The 15,058-nt window shown below is 37.3% G+C and overlaps 1 protein-coding gene across 1 annotated transcript in view; it reads right to left on the bottom strand.

The window, feature by feature from the left end:
- Positions 1–408: 408 nt before the first annotated feature.
- The window catches only part of SKA3 (spindle and kinetochore associated complex subunit 3), a 28,826-nt gene continuing 14,176 nt past the window's right edge, over positions 409–15,058 (bottom strand). The window contains exons 5-9 of the mRNA XM_027835162.1: positions 13,494–13,600; positions 7,643–7,827; positions 7,034–7,237; positions 5,065–5,195; positions 409–4,979 (exon numbers count right to left, since the gene is read on the bottom strand). Of these exons, the coding sequence (XP_027690963.1) occupies positions 5,109–5,195; positions 7,034–7,237; positions 7,643–7,827; positions 13,494–13,600 (583 nt within the window). The 3' untranslated portion in view covers positions 409–4,979; positions 5,065–5,108. The remainder of the gene's footprint in view (positions 4,980–5,064; positions 5,196–7,033; positions 7,238–7,642; positions 7,828–13,493; positions 13,601–15,058) is intronic.

The raw sequence follows: 15,058 nt of genomic DNA, 5'->3' as shown, positions 1-15,058 counted from the left end.
CAGTACTTTATTATTTTGCTCTTCCCTGTGAATGGGCTTCCCACCTCTAAGACCTTAAGATTGAGTCCACATCCATGGTGTACAACTGCACTCAAAAATTTACTCCCATACCTTGCTCATTTTCACCATAACATGGTGGCAATAAGCAAAAATGAGACTGACTAGTAAAGAAGATTGATTTGCTCCAAATTTTTCCTGTTGGCTCAACCATATGAGCCACCCTATTTACCTGTAAGAACAAAAAAGAAAGCACACCCCATTCAAGAGGTCAACCACCAACAGGTAAACTGGATTTACGCCACAAAAATTTTAACGGGGAATCAATTATATGCTGATAACTGGTTGATGACACTATCTTGAATTATTTTATGGCCCTAATGAAAGTATATGGAATCAAGTTTCTATGTCTTTTTTTTTTTGACGTGCTTCTAGATTTTGACATTACTACAAAGGCCTATGGGTAGGAAAAATCTTTTGTCATAGGGTTTGACAAACTGTCCTAGTTTCGAGGCTGGTCCTTCTGGGTTTAAGCATCTGGTGTCAGAACCTGATATGTTATATGTATGGTTTGAAAGGATCATGCTTTCTTGTCGTTACTACCGAAGATCCGGGCAGCCAATATCTGGTTTTGCTTGAGGTTGATTCCTCTGTTTTTGTTGCAGTTTTTCTAGACAAGGCTGTGATGTCTGCTGTTCTGATGATTCTAAATCGTTTTCTCCCCAGGGTCCTGGCTGCTGTTTTGTCTTGTTTCTAATTCTTTACAGCAGTTGTGGAGTTTTTTTTCCCCAGGTCTTGGTGGTTGGCTCTCCCTGTCAAGTTTATAGTTGTCTCCAGCTGCTGGTCATTTCTACTTTAGCCACTGACTTACGTATTATAGGAGTATGATCTGGCACAAACTGAGTTGGGGGGGGCAGAGAAGGGGTGGTGGTGCTCTAACGTACCCCTGTAAGGTAGCCTTGCCTCTCCTGAAGGAATTCGGGCTTATTTGTATATCCTTTATTGTTCTACGGTTTGTCAGCTTCAGAAAAGTGGAATTTTTAAGCACAGGATGATTCAAGGGGAGGAAAAGGCAAAAAATAAGTCCCTTGAAAAATAAAAGTGCAAAAAAGAAATAAAAAGTAACCATAAAAGTTATATTTCTGTGGTGTGGCAAAGAGAAAAACTAAAAGCCTGCCCAAAGGAAAACTAGAATGAGTCCAGAAAGTTAACTATTTTTCTATCATTTCAAATGAAAGAGTAAAATTTAGCTTCTTTCTCTGTTAAGTATATATAAACCCATATGTGAGAAAGGATAAAAAATGGAGTCAATTTTAAAAGAAAATGGGAATTTCCCCAATTTGAATAGATTTCTTTCTGTCCTCAGATATGCCCAATCTGGGATCAAGAAAAGGATACAAAAATGACAAGGTGTACCAAACTAAATTTATGTAGGATTTCTAAATGAAGTTTCTCTGGCATTACCAATGAATTTTTAAACTACAAATTGGGAAATCTGAATATTTGCAATAAAAGCTGTTCTTTTAAATTTTCTCTAAAATGAAGACTGTGGGATGAATTCCCTCAAACCCTGTACTGACTTCATTTATCTCCTGTAGACTAAAGATAACTTTTATGTGGGTTTAGCCTTGAAACAGAAAGGGTGTTCTGCCGCTCTTAGAACAAACTGATTTAAAATGATTTATCACTAAATATGGTGCCCATTTTTCCAAGATCATAAAGACAATCTGTCTTGCTCAGCCAGGTGGGAAGAGCACCAGTGCGGATATGAATGTCTTTTCCCCTGCAGCTACAAGAAATAAAGAACACTGTGGCTAGGCAAAGAAAGAGAAAAAAATACTGATGTCAATTCTCAAGCCATACTTGCTGAAAGAATCAGAGGAAACTCTTCTATACCATCTAATCTTGTGGCTCTGTTCATGGCAGAAGTCTATCAGTTTAAGAACTTATACTAAGTTCTCTTTATCATCTATACTACCTACAAAAGCAAATTGCCAAGGTTTTCTATGCATTACACTACAAGGAGGACACTGACTCCAACAGTTTTGATTCACCATGATCACCCCTAACTGATGTCAAGCCAAATGCTGACTGGGAGGGTTGTTTAAGACCAGTGCTGGATAGATTATCCACTGGTGAAGAGGACTTGCCACCTTGGAGCAAAGCCAACTACTATGTCTGTGGGAATGGACTGTTACATGGGTATAGAGAATCCCACACAGAACAGATAGCCCACTGATTAGTTAACAAAATGAGTTCCATGCTATAACAGAACAATGTTATACCTATATCCCTGACTTTCCTGGCAAAGTTACACAGTATTAACTGCATAGTAATGCAATTAATAAGTTTCATAATGATACTCTCCCCTCCCCACCCATGATCTGCTCACAACTGATTCATACTGGGTAGCCCTTAGTATGAAAGGTGGGTCACAAGAAGAATCTCATCTCTTATGTGTCATTATCCTAACTTGCTACTTCTCCCAAGCTTTCTGCCACCACTTAATTCTTCCCAAAGGAAACAGGCCTATCTAATGGACCTTGATCTCTACAATGATCACCAGTACAGAAGTGATGATGGTTGCCTCATCAGACTCACTGACCATGAAGCAAGTCCCAAATTCTAGGATGGTCCTTGTGCTCTAGAAGCACAAAACATGAGTAATTTGGCATCAAGACTTTACGTCTGTTTAAGAGCTTGACATTATTACACAGAGATATTGGTAGGTTAGATGATGCTAACCTGAAGGATTATGGTAAACCGTCTATATCCTGGGGAAGCTTGTTGTTTCTAGGCAAAACAAATGAAAATACCTGCTCGGCTTGCTGTAATCAATTACCCTGCTAATGTTACTTGCTTCCAGAAACTGTTCAGGAACTGTGCTTTTGCCTCAATAAATCAACTTTTTACATCTATCATTTGTCTTCCAACTCTGTATTAACTCAATGATGTCTAAATACCTCCATATATCTTTTTCATCTATACAAAGATTATAAAAATACTGACTTTTGTTTAGGTTTAAGAAGCTTCTTCAAAACACTAAGAATATTTGAATCTCTCCCCTATAGCTATAAGAAATAAAGAAATGCCTTATTTAAGCAAGAAATCTCAGGGTACTGAGCCAGTTCTTCAACACTACCCATGTCTTCTCATACTGTGCAATTCCTATTTAGATCCTTCTGAAAATTCTCCACTGGGGGTCTACCCAATATGCTAGAGACTTCCTCTTGATCCTGGCCAAGTACTTGCTAATTAGGAAAGAAGGACTTGTGGCAGAGACACCATTTCACCAAAGGCTCCAGTCATGCTCACTTTACCCTCAGCTCAATGCACTCTCTGGCCCATTCCATTTCCTTAGCAGTACAGCTATGTCCTGACCACGGATACCCTCTGAATCACATTCGCTCGAAAATTCCTTGAGAATAATCTAGTTCCTTGTTTTGTATGCCAAGTGCATACAAACATACATACAACATACAAACTAAACACTGTTTATGGCACAGAGGAAGCACTTACTAAATTCTTTCTACCTAGCTATCTCTAGACATTGTGTGGATACCAATGAACCAAGCAGGCTACCAATGAATTATTAATCTCTCGTTTCATGATCAGTTCAGCTCCTTTTCTGTTTAATGGCACTGCCACCCACCCTTTATACTTTTTCTTCTTCAATTCTTCGTTAGAGAGGCATTGTGACAAAGTAGGTAGAGTACTGGATCTACAATCAGGAGACTTAGATTAAATCTTACCCTGAATGCTTACCACCTGAGATTGTGTGATTACTCTACCTTTCATGAGCCTCAGGTTCCCTGTTTGTAAAATAGGCACAATAACAGAATCTAGACTTCACAGAATTACTTTAGGGATCCAATGGGAAGAGTATAAGAATACTTTATAAACGTCAGCTTGTGCCTCTACTGCCCTCTGGTTGGCTGACAACTTTAAGTCTTCTTCAACAGACTGCTATTCTGTTACTTACAACTGCATAGCATCAACAATAAAATACTTCTGTTAAAAAAGATGGACTTTTCTTTCAGGAAGAATCCTGAAGTCATTAAAAGCACCACACAATTTTCCTAAAGCAATCTAGTTCATTCTCTGCCTCTTTAGATCTAGTCCCAGATCAGCATTTATCTACAGTTCTGCCCAAGATCTACATAACAATGAACCAGCTCTATGTGCTGTCCACCCATGGCCTGGAAAATAGATATTCTTCAACCATTTGTTTTTTCCCGTTTTGGTAGGCAGGATGAACTCTTTTATGATCAATGGAAACAGGAATATTTGGAGGACTTTACCATCTATGGGGAATCCTTCTTCCATTGGGCCTATATGCTGAATATCATCTAGAACAGTGGCAAACATTGTTGGTAAGCATATATCCTTCCTCTTTTATATTCATAATCAGAAGGTCAGAGATCTCTTGATTTTTCAAGGATTCTTACATAATTTTGACTTGTAAAAAGAAGTGAGTCTTTTAGGCGGTACTTTGCTCCACCAGCAAAAATTTCCTCCTTTTTTAACAAACAGAAAAAAGAATGGTAACGTGTATTCCCTACAACATTAATTAAATTGTAAAAAAGGTAATTTTATTTGTAAAACATGCCAATTCTCTCCTCCTATCTTCATTATGTCCTTAATATAGAAATATAAATGCCTTCAATATATAAATTATTCCCCTAAAGATTTTGCAGAAATAGGAAAGCAGCCATATTGGTTGAATTATTGATACTTTATCACTTTTTGGGGGAGTAGAAATAAGGTCTATTTTGTTTTAAAGGTTTATGTTTCTTGTTTCAGGTCCCTTGAGAATCTCTCAAGTGCCTTAAAAATTATTTTGTTGCCTGCATGGAACTCTTCTAAGTATATTAGGTTTGGTACAGCTGCTCTTCCCATCTCTGTGTTCTTTAGCGCTGTTTCATATCGTGAAATATGTTAATAGAATCTGGGCGAGCAGAGTAGTTATGACAAATTATCAACTGTAAAAAAATAGACAAAAAAAGCTTTTAAAAAAATTTTCCAAACAAGACAGTAACTTCTTTAGAATACAATAAAATTACTTACTCTTTTTAGTAGTTTACTTTGTTGTATCCCTCTTGAGTAACGTTTCATTTAAATTTGGGATAAAGTGCTTTGCTGGATCCTGGTTTAAATGCTATTGGAGTGGCTAATTTTGAATCATACTTTGATAACAGCTAAAATTTTAAAAACAAAACAAAACATTTTTGCTACATTATCTGAAAAAAGTACATTTGGAAGGTAACTAAAAACACTTAGAAAAACATCAACATTCTGTCTTTAGAATATTTTTGGAAAAATCCTAGTGTGTATTATGTGTCTATGTACACAAAGATGCGTAAGTAAATTATGTTTGCAGTATATATGCCCTTTAGAAAAGTTAACAATAATGTGGAGAAAGTAAACATTTTATTTGAGACCTGGAGGTGAGAATGAGGCAAGGCCTGCATTTGTGCGTAGAAAGAAGGATTAGGGATTAAGACTTGTTCTATGTAGCTCTGAAAGCCAGAATGTATAGCAGTTACAAAGTAGAAAATTTCATCTCAATATAAGAAAAGTAGTTTTTAAACATCAGAGCTACCCTAAAATAGAAGGTGAGGTATCGGGTTCACTATGACAAGTCTCCTCTCTATGAAACCTTCTATAACATCCCTATCTGAAAAGCATTCTCTTCCTCTTCAGAACTTGCATACCAACTTTATAAGTATTTTATGCACTTACCATGTTTAAATATGTAAGATATTTGTGTATGCCTTATATCCCTTATTAGACTTTAAGTTCCTACAGGGCAAGAGCTATCTCTCACTGTTATGTCTTCAGTGTCAAGTACAGTAGCACATATCAGTATGTAATACAAGTCTACTGAACTGGTAACTGGTTGAATGTGTGGAACAGAGAGCAAGGGGTAAAAAAAAAATATGTCAAGGTTTATGCCTGTGTAACTAGAATGGCTGGTACCAGTAACAGAAATAAGGAAAAAAAGATTTTGGAGAAGGCTATGAATCTGTTTTTGGACATTATGAACATGGGGTAATAATCAGAGACGTCTAGCAGGCAGTTGTGGAAATGAAGAGATGGAACTCAAATGAGGCCATGGCTGGAGGTTTTCAGGTCACAAGTGGATAAGCTTGCCAAAGGAGAGTACAGCAAACAGAAGAGGGCCAATATTTAAGGATCAGTTGTGTTAGTCAATAAACACTCATCAAGTGCCTACTATGTGCCAGGAATTATGTTAAACATTGGGGATACAAAGAAAGGCAAACAAGTTCTTGTTCTCAAGGAGTTTATAATCTAGTAGGAAATGAAGAAACAACTGACCTGGGTACCTTCTTAAATGGAAGTTCTGGAGGAGGGGTCTCTACCTTTTAATTAAACGGAGGGAATGGCCTCCAGGGACAGAGGTGTAAGTTCCAGGGCTGAAGTGATCTTGGAGAAGTGCAGGAATGTAGCTGGATGGGAAATGTTGGGCAGAAAAACCAAGAACAGTATGTCACAGAAACCAAAGAAGCAAAGTCTACTCAATAGCATGTCATATGCTAGAGAAAGATCAGGGAGAAGAAGAACCTCTGAAAGAGTAATTTCTGTCTTACTTTTCTTTTTTGAGAAAGTAATTCAATAAAATAGTGGATGCAGAAATTGTAAGGAATTTCAAGGAAACTTAAATTTACATTGTAAGGAAGGTTGTAGAGAATGAAGGTGTGACTGGATAATGAAGAAGAAACACTGAAAGCAGATTACTTGTTGCAGTAATGTGGCTTGAAGTGGTAACAGGTTAAAGGAAAAGTGATCAGTGAGATAAGGAACCAGTGAAAAAGAAAAGTGAAGACATATGAGAGGGAAAGGGAATAACTGATTAAGCAAGGATATGGAGGAGTTAGGAAGTAGTATTTTTAAAAAATTCTTTCTGGATTGGTTTTAGATGAAGGTAGAGGGCAGTTCTTAATCTGGGTCTTTGAAATTGTTTGAACAAAACAGAAATATCAAACATAATGCATGTACTTAAGAAAAAAATAACCTGGAAGATATCATCCGGAATTGTAGTTACTTCTGGAGGCGTAGGTGTTCTTAGCAGATTTTCACTGTCAGAAATCTTGGGAGGAGGGACTTCTCTATGATGTTCAAAGTAGTTGGCAGATTGTGAAACCAATGAAGCACAATCATCTGAATCCAAACTGCTTGGCAAAATATTTGAGTCTGATGTTGGTGAAATTATTATCCCCTGTTGTATAAAAGTGACCAATACTTTTATATAATAGTAAAATTTATTTAGCAAACAGAATTAAATCAATCAACAAGTATTTGTTAAGCATCTACTATGTGACAGGTATTGTGCTAGGCACTAGAGAGACAAATACATACATAATTATATGTGTGCACATGTGCATGTATATGGGTATATATTTACACACATGCATATAGCAATATATGAATATAAAAAAGACGAATATAAAGATAATAAATCCAAATAAATCCCAAATGGTTAAATACAAGGTACTTTAAGAGAGAAAGCACAAACAATTCATATTAATCATTATTAGTTAATATGGCATATGCTTCCTCACCAGATTACACAGCAGCACAGCGGACACCCATCACCTTATTTTTTTCTAATTTATAAACTTACTTTTGCTTCATTTTTTAATCCATCCACTTTAAAGTTTGGATGAAATAGTATTTCTTTGTCATTAGTGGAGAGACCAAGCTCTTTAGGTTTAGGGACATTTAAAACTGGATTGCTGTTTCTACATGGGACTTTCAAGCCAGGAGTGAAGAATACAGGCCCCAAAGGGGAATTGGCATGGTTAGCACCTAGAATAGACACATATATAACACAGGAAGAAAGTTACAAAGATTTTAACTTTCAGGTTCCAAGCTTTGACATACTAGCATGGCTAATTAGGAAATGCATTATAAACACCGATTTTTAATCCCTCCCTCACCCCCTTATTTTTGGAAACACTTATAAATGATAAGTTAAATCAGGTAATGAAACTCTGTGAACAGCCGCAGTAAGGCCTAAGTAGGTATTTATGGTTAGAGTAGCTAGGATGAACGATTGCTTTATAAATCAGTCAACTACTTAAATACTTATTTGTAATATATGCCCCAAAATGGTGAATATACAGAAGAAATAAATCTTTTTCTTAATGCAGTTCATAAACTAGAGAAAAAAGGCCAGGCTTAGATTCGGGAACTTCCACTTCCTGGAGCCAAGATGGCGGAGTAAAAAGGTAGTCACTCTCACCCTCCCCTATCAACCTCTGAAAACCCAGAAAATATCACCCCAGAAAAAACCCTGGAACAGCTGAACCAGAAGAAAGACAGGGTGCAGCAGTGCAGTAGCCCAGGTAGCTAGAGGGATTAACGGGAAAGGCCCCTCTTACCCTAGGCGAAGGGAAGCAGTATGAAACAGGAGTCACCCAGCCAGCTAGTAGAAAGACCCACTTTAGCACACCAGGAGGAGATTCTAGTGCCTCGGCATTCTACAGCAAATGGGTCTCCCAGTGCCTCAGCAAAAATAAGGGAAGCAGCACTACTACAAAGGGCCCCAGGCAGATAAGCACCTGGCAGCATTCGTCTGAAAGGAGCTGAAGAAAGCACCCTAGAGGTGCCAAAAAGTTCCAGCCTTGTTGATTCCAGCCCAACACCAGGTATGCTGTCAGAACCCTACAGCCTCCAACTGCCAACCAGGAGGGGATCCCGAAGCCCAGGTGGTCGAGCAGGCAAACGCCAACGGCTGTACCTCCGAGTGCCTCAGTGAGGGTGGGGTAACTGGTGGAAACCAGCTCAGAAAACCACCAGGTGCCTCGGCATTCTACAGCAAAGAAGTCTCCCAGTACCTCAACAGAAATAAGGGAGGCAGCACTGCGAGGGGCCCCAGGCAGATAAACACCTGGCAGCACTTATCTAAAAGGCACTAAGGAAAGGAAAAGCAGGCAACCTAGATTTACCTGAAAGTCCCAACCTTGCTGATTCCAGCCCAATACCAGATAAGCTGCCAGAACCCTACAGCCTCCAATTGCCAACATAAGAGGCCCCAGCACACAAAGCCAGTGACCAAGACCTAGGCTCTCAACACTAGAAGCTTGGGTCAGTGCCCTCTGCTCCCCAGCAGGAGAGCTTAATCTCTTTAAAGGCCAGGGAATAAAGAAACACCATGAGTAAAAAGAAATGTGTGATAGAATCATATTATGAGAAGAGTGAAGATCAAGACAGAAATTCTGAAGAGGACAACACTGTCATCAAACCCACATCTGCAACATCAAAAGGGAATATGAACTGGTCTGAAGCCCAAAAAGCCTTCTAGAAGAACTCAAAAAGGATTTTAAAAGTCAAATGAGAGAGGTACAGGAGTCCTTTAAAAGTACAATTGGCCAACTGGAAAAAAAGTACAATGAAGAAAATAAATCCCTTAAAATACAATTGACCAATTGGAGAACAAAGTACAAAATCTAACAGAAAAAAACAATGTTAAAAATTAGAACTGAACAAATGGAAACTAATGACTCTATGAGAGAGCAAGAATCAGTCAAACGGAAACTAAAAAATTAAAAAATAGATGAAAACGTAAAATACCTCATGGGTAAAACAGCTGACCTGGAAAATCGATCCAGAAGAGATAATTTAAAAATTACAGGCCTACCTGAAAGTCATGATGAAAAAAAGAGCCTAGACAACATCCTTCAGGAAATCATAAAGGAAAACTGCCCTGAAGTCCTATAACCTGAAGGTAAAATAACCAGAAAGAATCCATCACTCCCCGCCTGAAAGAGATCCCAAATTGAAAATGCCAAGGAATATAATCGCTAAATTCCAAAATTACCAGATTAAAAAGAAATTACTGCAAGCAGCCAGAAAGAAACAATTTAAATATCATGGAACCACAGTCAGGATTACCTTGCAGCCTCTACATTAAAAGACCATAGGGCATGGAACATGATATTCCGTAAGCAAAGGAATCCAGCCAAGGATTAACTACCCAGCGAAAATGAGCGTGATTTTTCAGGGAAGGAGATGGATATTCAACGAAATAGGGAACTTCCAAATGTTCCTGATAAAAAGATCAGAGCTCAACCAAAAATTTGATCTTCAACTACAAGATTCAAGAGAGACATAAAAAGGTAAATGGGACAGAAAGATACAATGTGTTGTTAATAAGGGCAAAATGTTTACATCCCTACAAGGGAAGATGACACTTGCAACTCTTGGGAACTGTATTGTTATTATTCCATGTTAAAGGAGTATACATAAAGGGAGTGGATATAAGTTGACTTCGATGTAATGACAAAAAAAAATTTAATCAAGTGGGTTAAACGGATCTGAGTAAGTGGATTAGTCTGAGCTAAGAAAATGTACTGAGAAAGGAGGAGGCAGACAAGGGTAAATTACATTACAGGAAAAGACACAAAAACCTATTAGAGCAGAGGTATAGAAGGGAGGGGGATTAGCATTGTTTGAACCTTACTCTCATCAGATTTGGCTCAAGAAGGGAATAACATAATCAGTTAGGTATAGAAATCTAACTTGCACTATAGGTAGTAGGAAGGGAAAGGGGAAGAAAAGGAAGGGGGGAAAGAAAAGGGAGGGGTGATAGAAGGGAGGGAAGAAGCAGTAAGGGTAAAGGGGAAGAAAAGGGAAAGGGATAATAGAAGGGAGGTGGGACCGTAGCAGGCACTGGTCAAAAGCGAAATACTAGTGAGGGGGGGAAAGGAGAAAGGAGAAAGAAAAGCATAAACAGGGGGGAAAAAAAGGATGGAGAAAAAGACACAGATAGTAATCATAACTGTAAATGTGAATGGGATGAACTCTCCCATAAAACAGAAGTATATAGCAGATTGGATTAAAAACCACAATACTACAATATGTTGTTTACAGGAAACATACTTGAAAAAGAGTGACACATACAGGGTAAAGGTAAAAGGCTGGAGCAAAATATATTATGCTTCAGCTGAAGTAAAAAAAGCAGGGGTAGCAATCCTAATTTCAGACAAAGCAAAAGCAAAAATAGATCTTATCAAAAGAGATAAGGAAGGAAACTACATCTTGCTAAAAGGCACCATAGACAATGAAGTAATATCATCACTAACCATATATGCACCAAATGGTATAGCATCCAGATTCTTAGAGAAGTTCAGGGAGTTACAGGAAGAAATAAGACAGCAAAACTATACTAGTGGGGGACCTCAACCTCCCCTTCTCTGAACTAGATAAATCTAACCACAAAATAAACAAGAAAGAAGTTAAGGAGGTGAATATAACATTAGAAAAGTTAGGTATGATAGACCTGTGGAGAAAACTGAATGGGGATAGAAAGGAATATACTTTTTTCTCAGCGGTACATGGCACATACACAAAAATTGACCATGTACTAGGGCATAAAAATCCAATCCAATGCAGAAAGGCAGAAATATTAAATGCATCCTTTTCAGATCATGATGCAATAAAAATTATATGTAATAAAGGACCATGGAAAGATAGACTAAAAAATAATTGGAAACTAAATAATCTAATCCTAAAAAATGATTGGGCCAGAGACAAATCAAAGTCTTCTTATACTTCTTTATATCCCCTACAATATTTTATACAGAGTAGGTATTCTGGGTAACTCTATGTGCTGTAGTGTAGGGCTGGCCTTAAGATTCAGAAGGACATAGGTTCAAGTCCTGTTTAACACATACCATGTTCTATAATCAGACAAATCATTTTAATAGCTCAGTGATTCTGGAAACTACCCATCGGACACTATAAACTGAAAGAATTTTTTATCTTTATTAGCAGACCATTTCCATGATGGGATTTCCCTATAATAATGAAACCACAGGCCCAGTTTTGCCCCCATTTACATAATAAAATAGGCTCAAGAAATATTTTTAATTGGAGAACACTAAAAACATATAATCATGTGTTAAGTGGTATGCTAATACTATAAGACAAAATCTTCCTACTTACAGTACTTGGAAAAAGTGCTGTTAAGTCAAAATGACATACACTGAATCCAAGAACTGTTATAATATGGTGGTGTATCCCTAACTAAGTATCTGATGATGGTCAACTTTCTATAAAATTGACCACAAATATACTTCATTTAGTCAAATAACAAGACAGTTAGGCTTTTTACTAGTAGTAGAATCCCTGGAGACTGACTCTAGGATTCGATTTTTTTATTGGAAAGAAAAAAAGGATTAGGGCTAGTGGAAAATGAAGTCTCCTAATACAAAGACAACACTAAGTTTCTCAGGGCAATAAAATACTGTGCCTACAGAAATGAACTAGGAGAAAATCTGGTGAGGCTTTTTCTGTAGATGGGGAAAAAAGCAGGCAAAGGGTCAATACATTTAACAGAAAATAATCCCAGCTTTTTATGTACAATTACAGAATGATGCCCTCCAGTTTATCAGTTAATTTACAAGTGGGTGCAGACAGTTCCCTGCTCCCATCAGAAAAGCCCAGAAAATGATAGCCATAACTAATTAGGAAGAAAGGGAATTGGAAACTTTTTTCCATTTTGGGCCCTGCCCCATAGATGGGAAAAATGTTCCGTTAATGTGTCCTATCTTTATAAGAAATGGCCCAAGGCCAGAGCACAGAGACCTCCGAAAGGAAGGTGAATGAGGAAAGGTAGAGCTAAGTGATAGAAGGCCAAAGAAAAAAAAAGCCTTTTCTTTTTTCTGAGAAAGAAGGGGGGAGATTTCTCTGTGTCTCATGGCAGCTCCAAGGTGAGGGAGGCACATATCAGAAGCTCACAAACTGGACTTAAAAAAGAAGCAACTATAGGAGAAAGGTGATTACTTTAAGGTCTTAGGCCCTTCTCCCTAGAGTTGAGGGTTAGGGGAAAACAGATATAGGAAGGCTGACACACTAGTCACCTTGTCAACTAACAATAAAGAACAGCAATGGAAAAAAAAAACAAAAACAAGTAAAATAAGGTCATGCAGAACACAGATTCATTAAGACCATTGTAACCTTGTAAATTTAACCCTCATCTTGTTTTTTTTATTCATCCCCTCTATTATTTCCCCATACTGTATGCTTATTTTTAAGCATTTATGATGTTTAAACTTTTCCTAAAAAAGGTGTATACTATCTCTAAGAGCTGGAGAGGCAGTTACCAAAGTCCACAAAGAACCTTTTTCCTATGCTATCTTGAAAGGGCCGCAGCTTAAGAAACTAATAAGGTGGTAGAACTATAAAAAAAACCAAAACAAACAAACAAACAAAAAAAAAAAAACCAGAACAAACCAGTATGTATTAGGAAACAGTGGCAAATAAAAAGGTTAAATCACTTGACCAGAGTCACATGACTACTTACTTGCTACTAAGTAACTTACTAGTAATACCTGAAGGATTAAAATCTAGGACTGGACTTCCTGACTCCAAGTCCAGCATTCTACATACTATGATAAATCTGAATGCCTTTCAAAAAATACTTTGCAAAGGTGGCAGATGAGAAGAATTTGATCCAAATCTGTACTTACAATTTTCTTTCAACTGCTCAAGTATGGAGCCAGAAGGAATTAGGGTGTTGTTGTTGCCTCCTAATTTTGCTTCTATGTTTATTTCATGAGTAATATTCTTAGAAGAACTAAGAGAAGGGAAAAAAGTTTATGTGACTTATTAGTAATCAAATTTAACCATAACACCTATCATAGAAATCCTGTACATTAATTGCCTATAAAGCAAATTATTTCCCATTGTGTTTTTACATTATTAATACATTCTTATCTCTCCCTCCTCCGCTAGCCTTCTGTAACAATGATTAAAAAAGGGAAAAAACCAATTAATACATTCACTGTCTGACAATAAATTCAATATTCCACAAACTCTAGTTCTTGACCCCATCAATGAAAGGAGAGAGGTGCATTTTCGCAACTTTTCTCTGGGGCCTTGCTTGTTCATTATTACTACACAGTTTTAGTTCAATTTTATTATTCTCTTTATATTATTGTAGTCATTGTGTGTATTCTTTCTCCTGGGTTCACTTCATTTACTCTGCATCAGTTCATGAACATCTTCCATTACATTATTATCATGTAACAATTAAAAGTAATTCCCCTAATTCTGTTTCCAGGTCTTTCCTACCATAGTGTGGCAATATCTACTTGGGCATAAAGGGGACCTTTCTGTCTTGGACTTCCTTACGTTATATGCTCTGAATATATACAATGAGAACACTGAGTCAAAGGGTATAGATTTTGTCAAGCATTGTTCTAAATTACGTTCCAGAATAGTCGTACTGATTCACAGATCACGCAGTGTATTTATTAATGGGTCTGTCTTATTGCAGCCCTTTTAACATCTAAACTATTTGTGTTGTTTATTATTTTTGACATTTTGTTGGGCGTATAAGGTGAAATCCAAGAGTTATTTTGAGTTTCTCTGGTTGTTTAAAGCAATCTTATGTGGTAAATGGTTTGCAATTCCTTCTTTTTTAAATAATATTTCCCCCCCAATTACATATAAAAACAATTAACACTGGAGTTTTTAAGTTTTGAGTCCCAAATTTCATCCTTCCCTTCCTCCCTCGAGAAGGTAAGCAATCTGATATATTATATATGTGCAATCATGTAAAACATAATTCCATATTAATCATCTTGTGGAAGAAAACTTGAACCAAAAAAAGAAATGAAAGAAAGAAAGTGAAAAATAACATTCTTTGGTGTGTATTCAGACACCATCAATTCTTTATCTGGAAGCGGATAGCACTTTTCGTCATGAGTCTTCTGGGACTATCTTGGATCACTGTATTGCTGAGAATAGCGAAATCATTCAGCTGTTCTCTGTACAATATTGCTACTACTGTGTACGACTTTCTCTTGACTTTGCTCACTTCACTCTGTGTCAGTTCACATGTCTTTCCAGGTTTATCTGAATCATCCTGTCCATCATTCCTTACAGCACAGTAACATTCCATCACAATCATATACAACTTGTTCAGTCATTTCCCAGTGAGGGATATCTCCTCACTTTCCAATTCCTGGCCACCACAAAAAGAGCCACTATAAATATTTTTGTACAAATAGGCCCCTTTCCCCCTTTCTTG

The sequence above is a fragment of the Vombatus ursinus genome, unplaced genomic scaffold (genome assembly GCF_900497805.2).
Source record: "Vombatus ursinus unplaced genomic scaffold, bare-nosed wombat genome assembly UNPS02014813.1, whole genome shotgun sequence".
Taxonomy (NCBI): Eukaryota; Metazoa; Chordata; class Mammalia; order Diprotodontia; family Vombatidae; genus Vombatus; species Vombatus ursinus.
The sequence above is the reverse complement of the archived record's forward strand: the minus strand, read 5'-3'. Positions and strand labels throughout refer to the sequence as shown.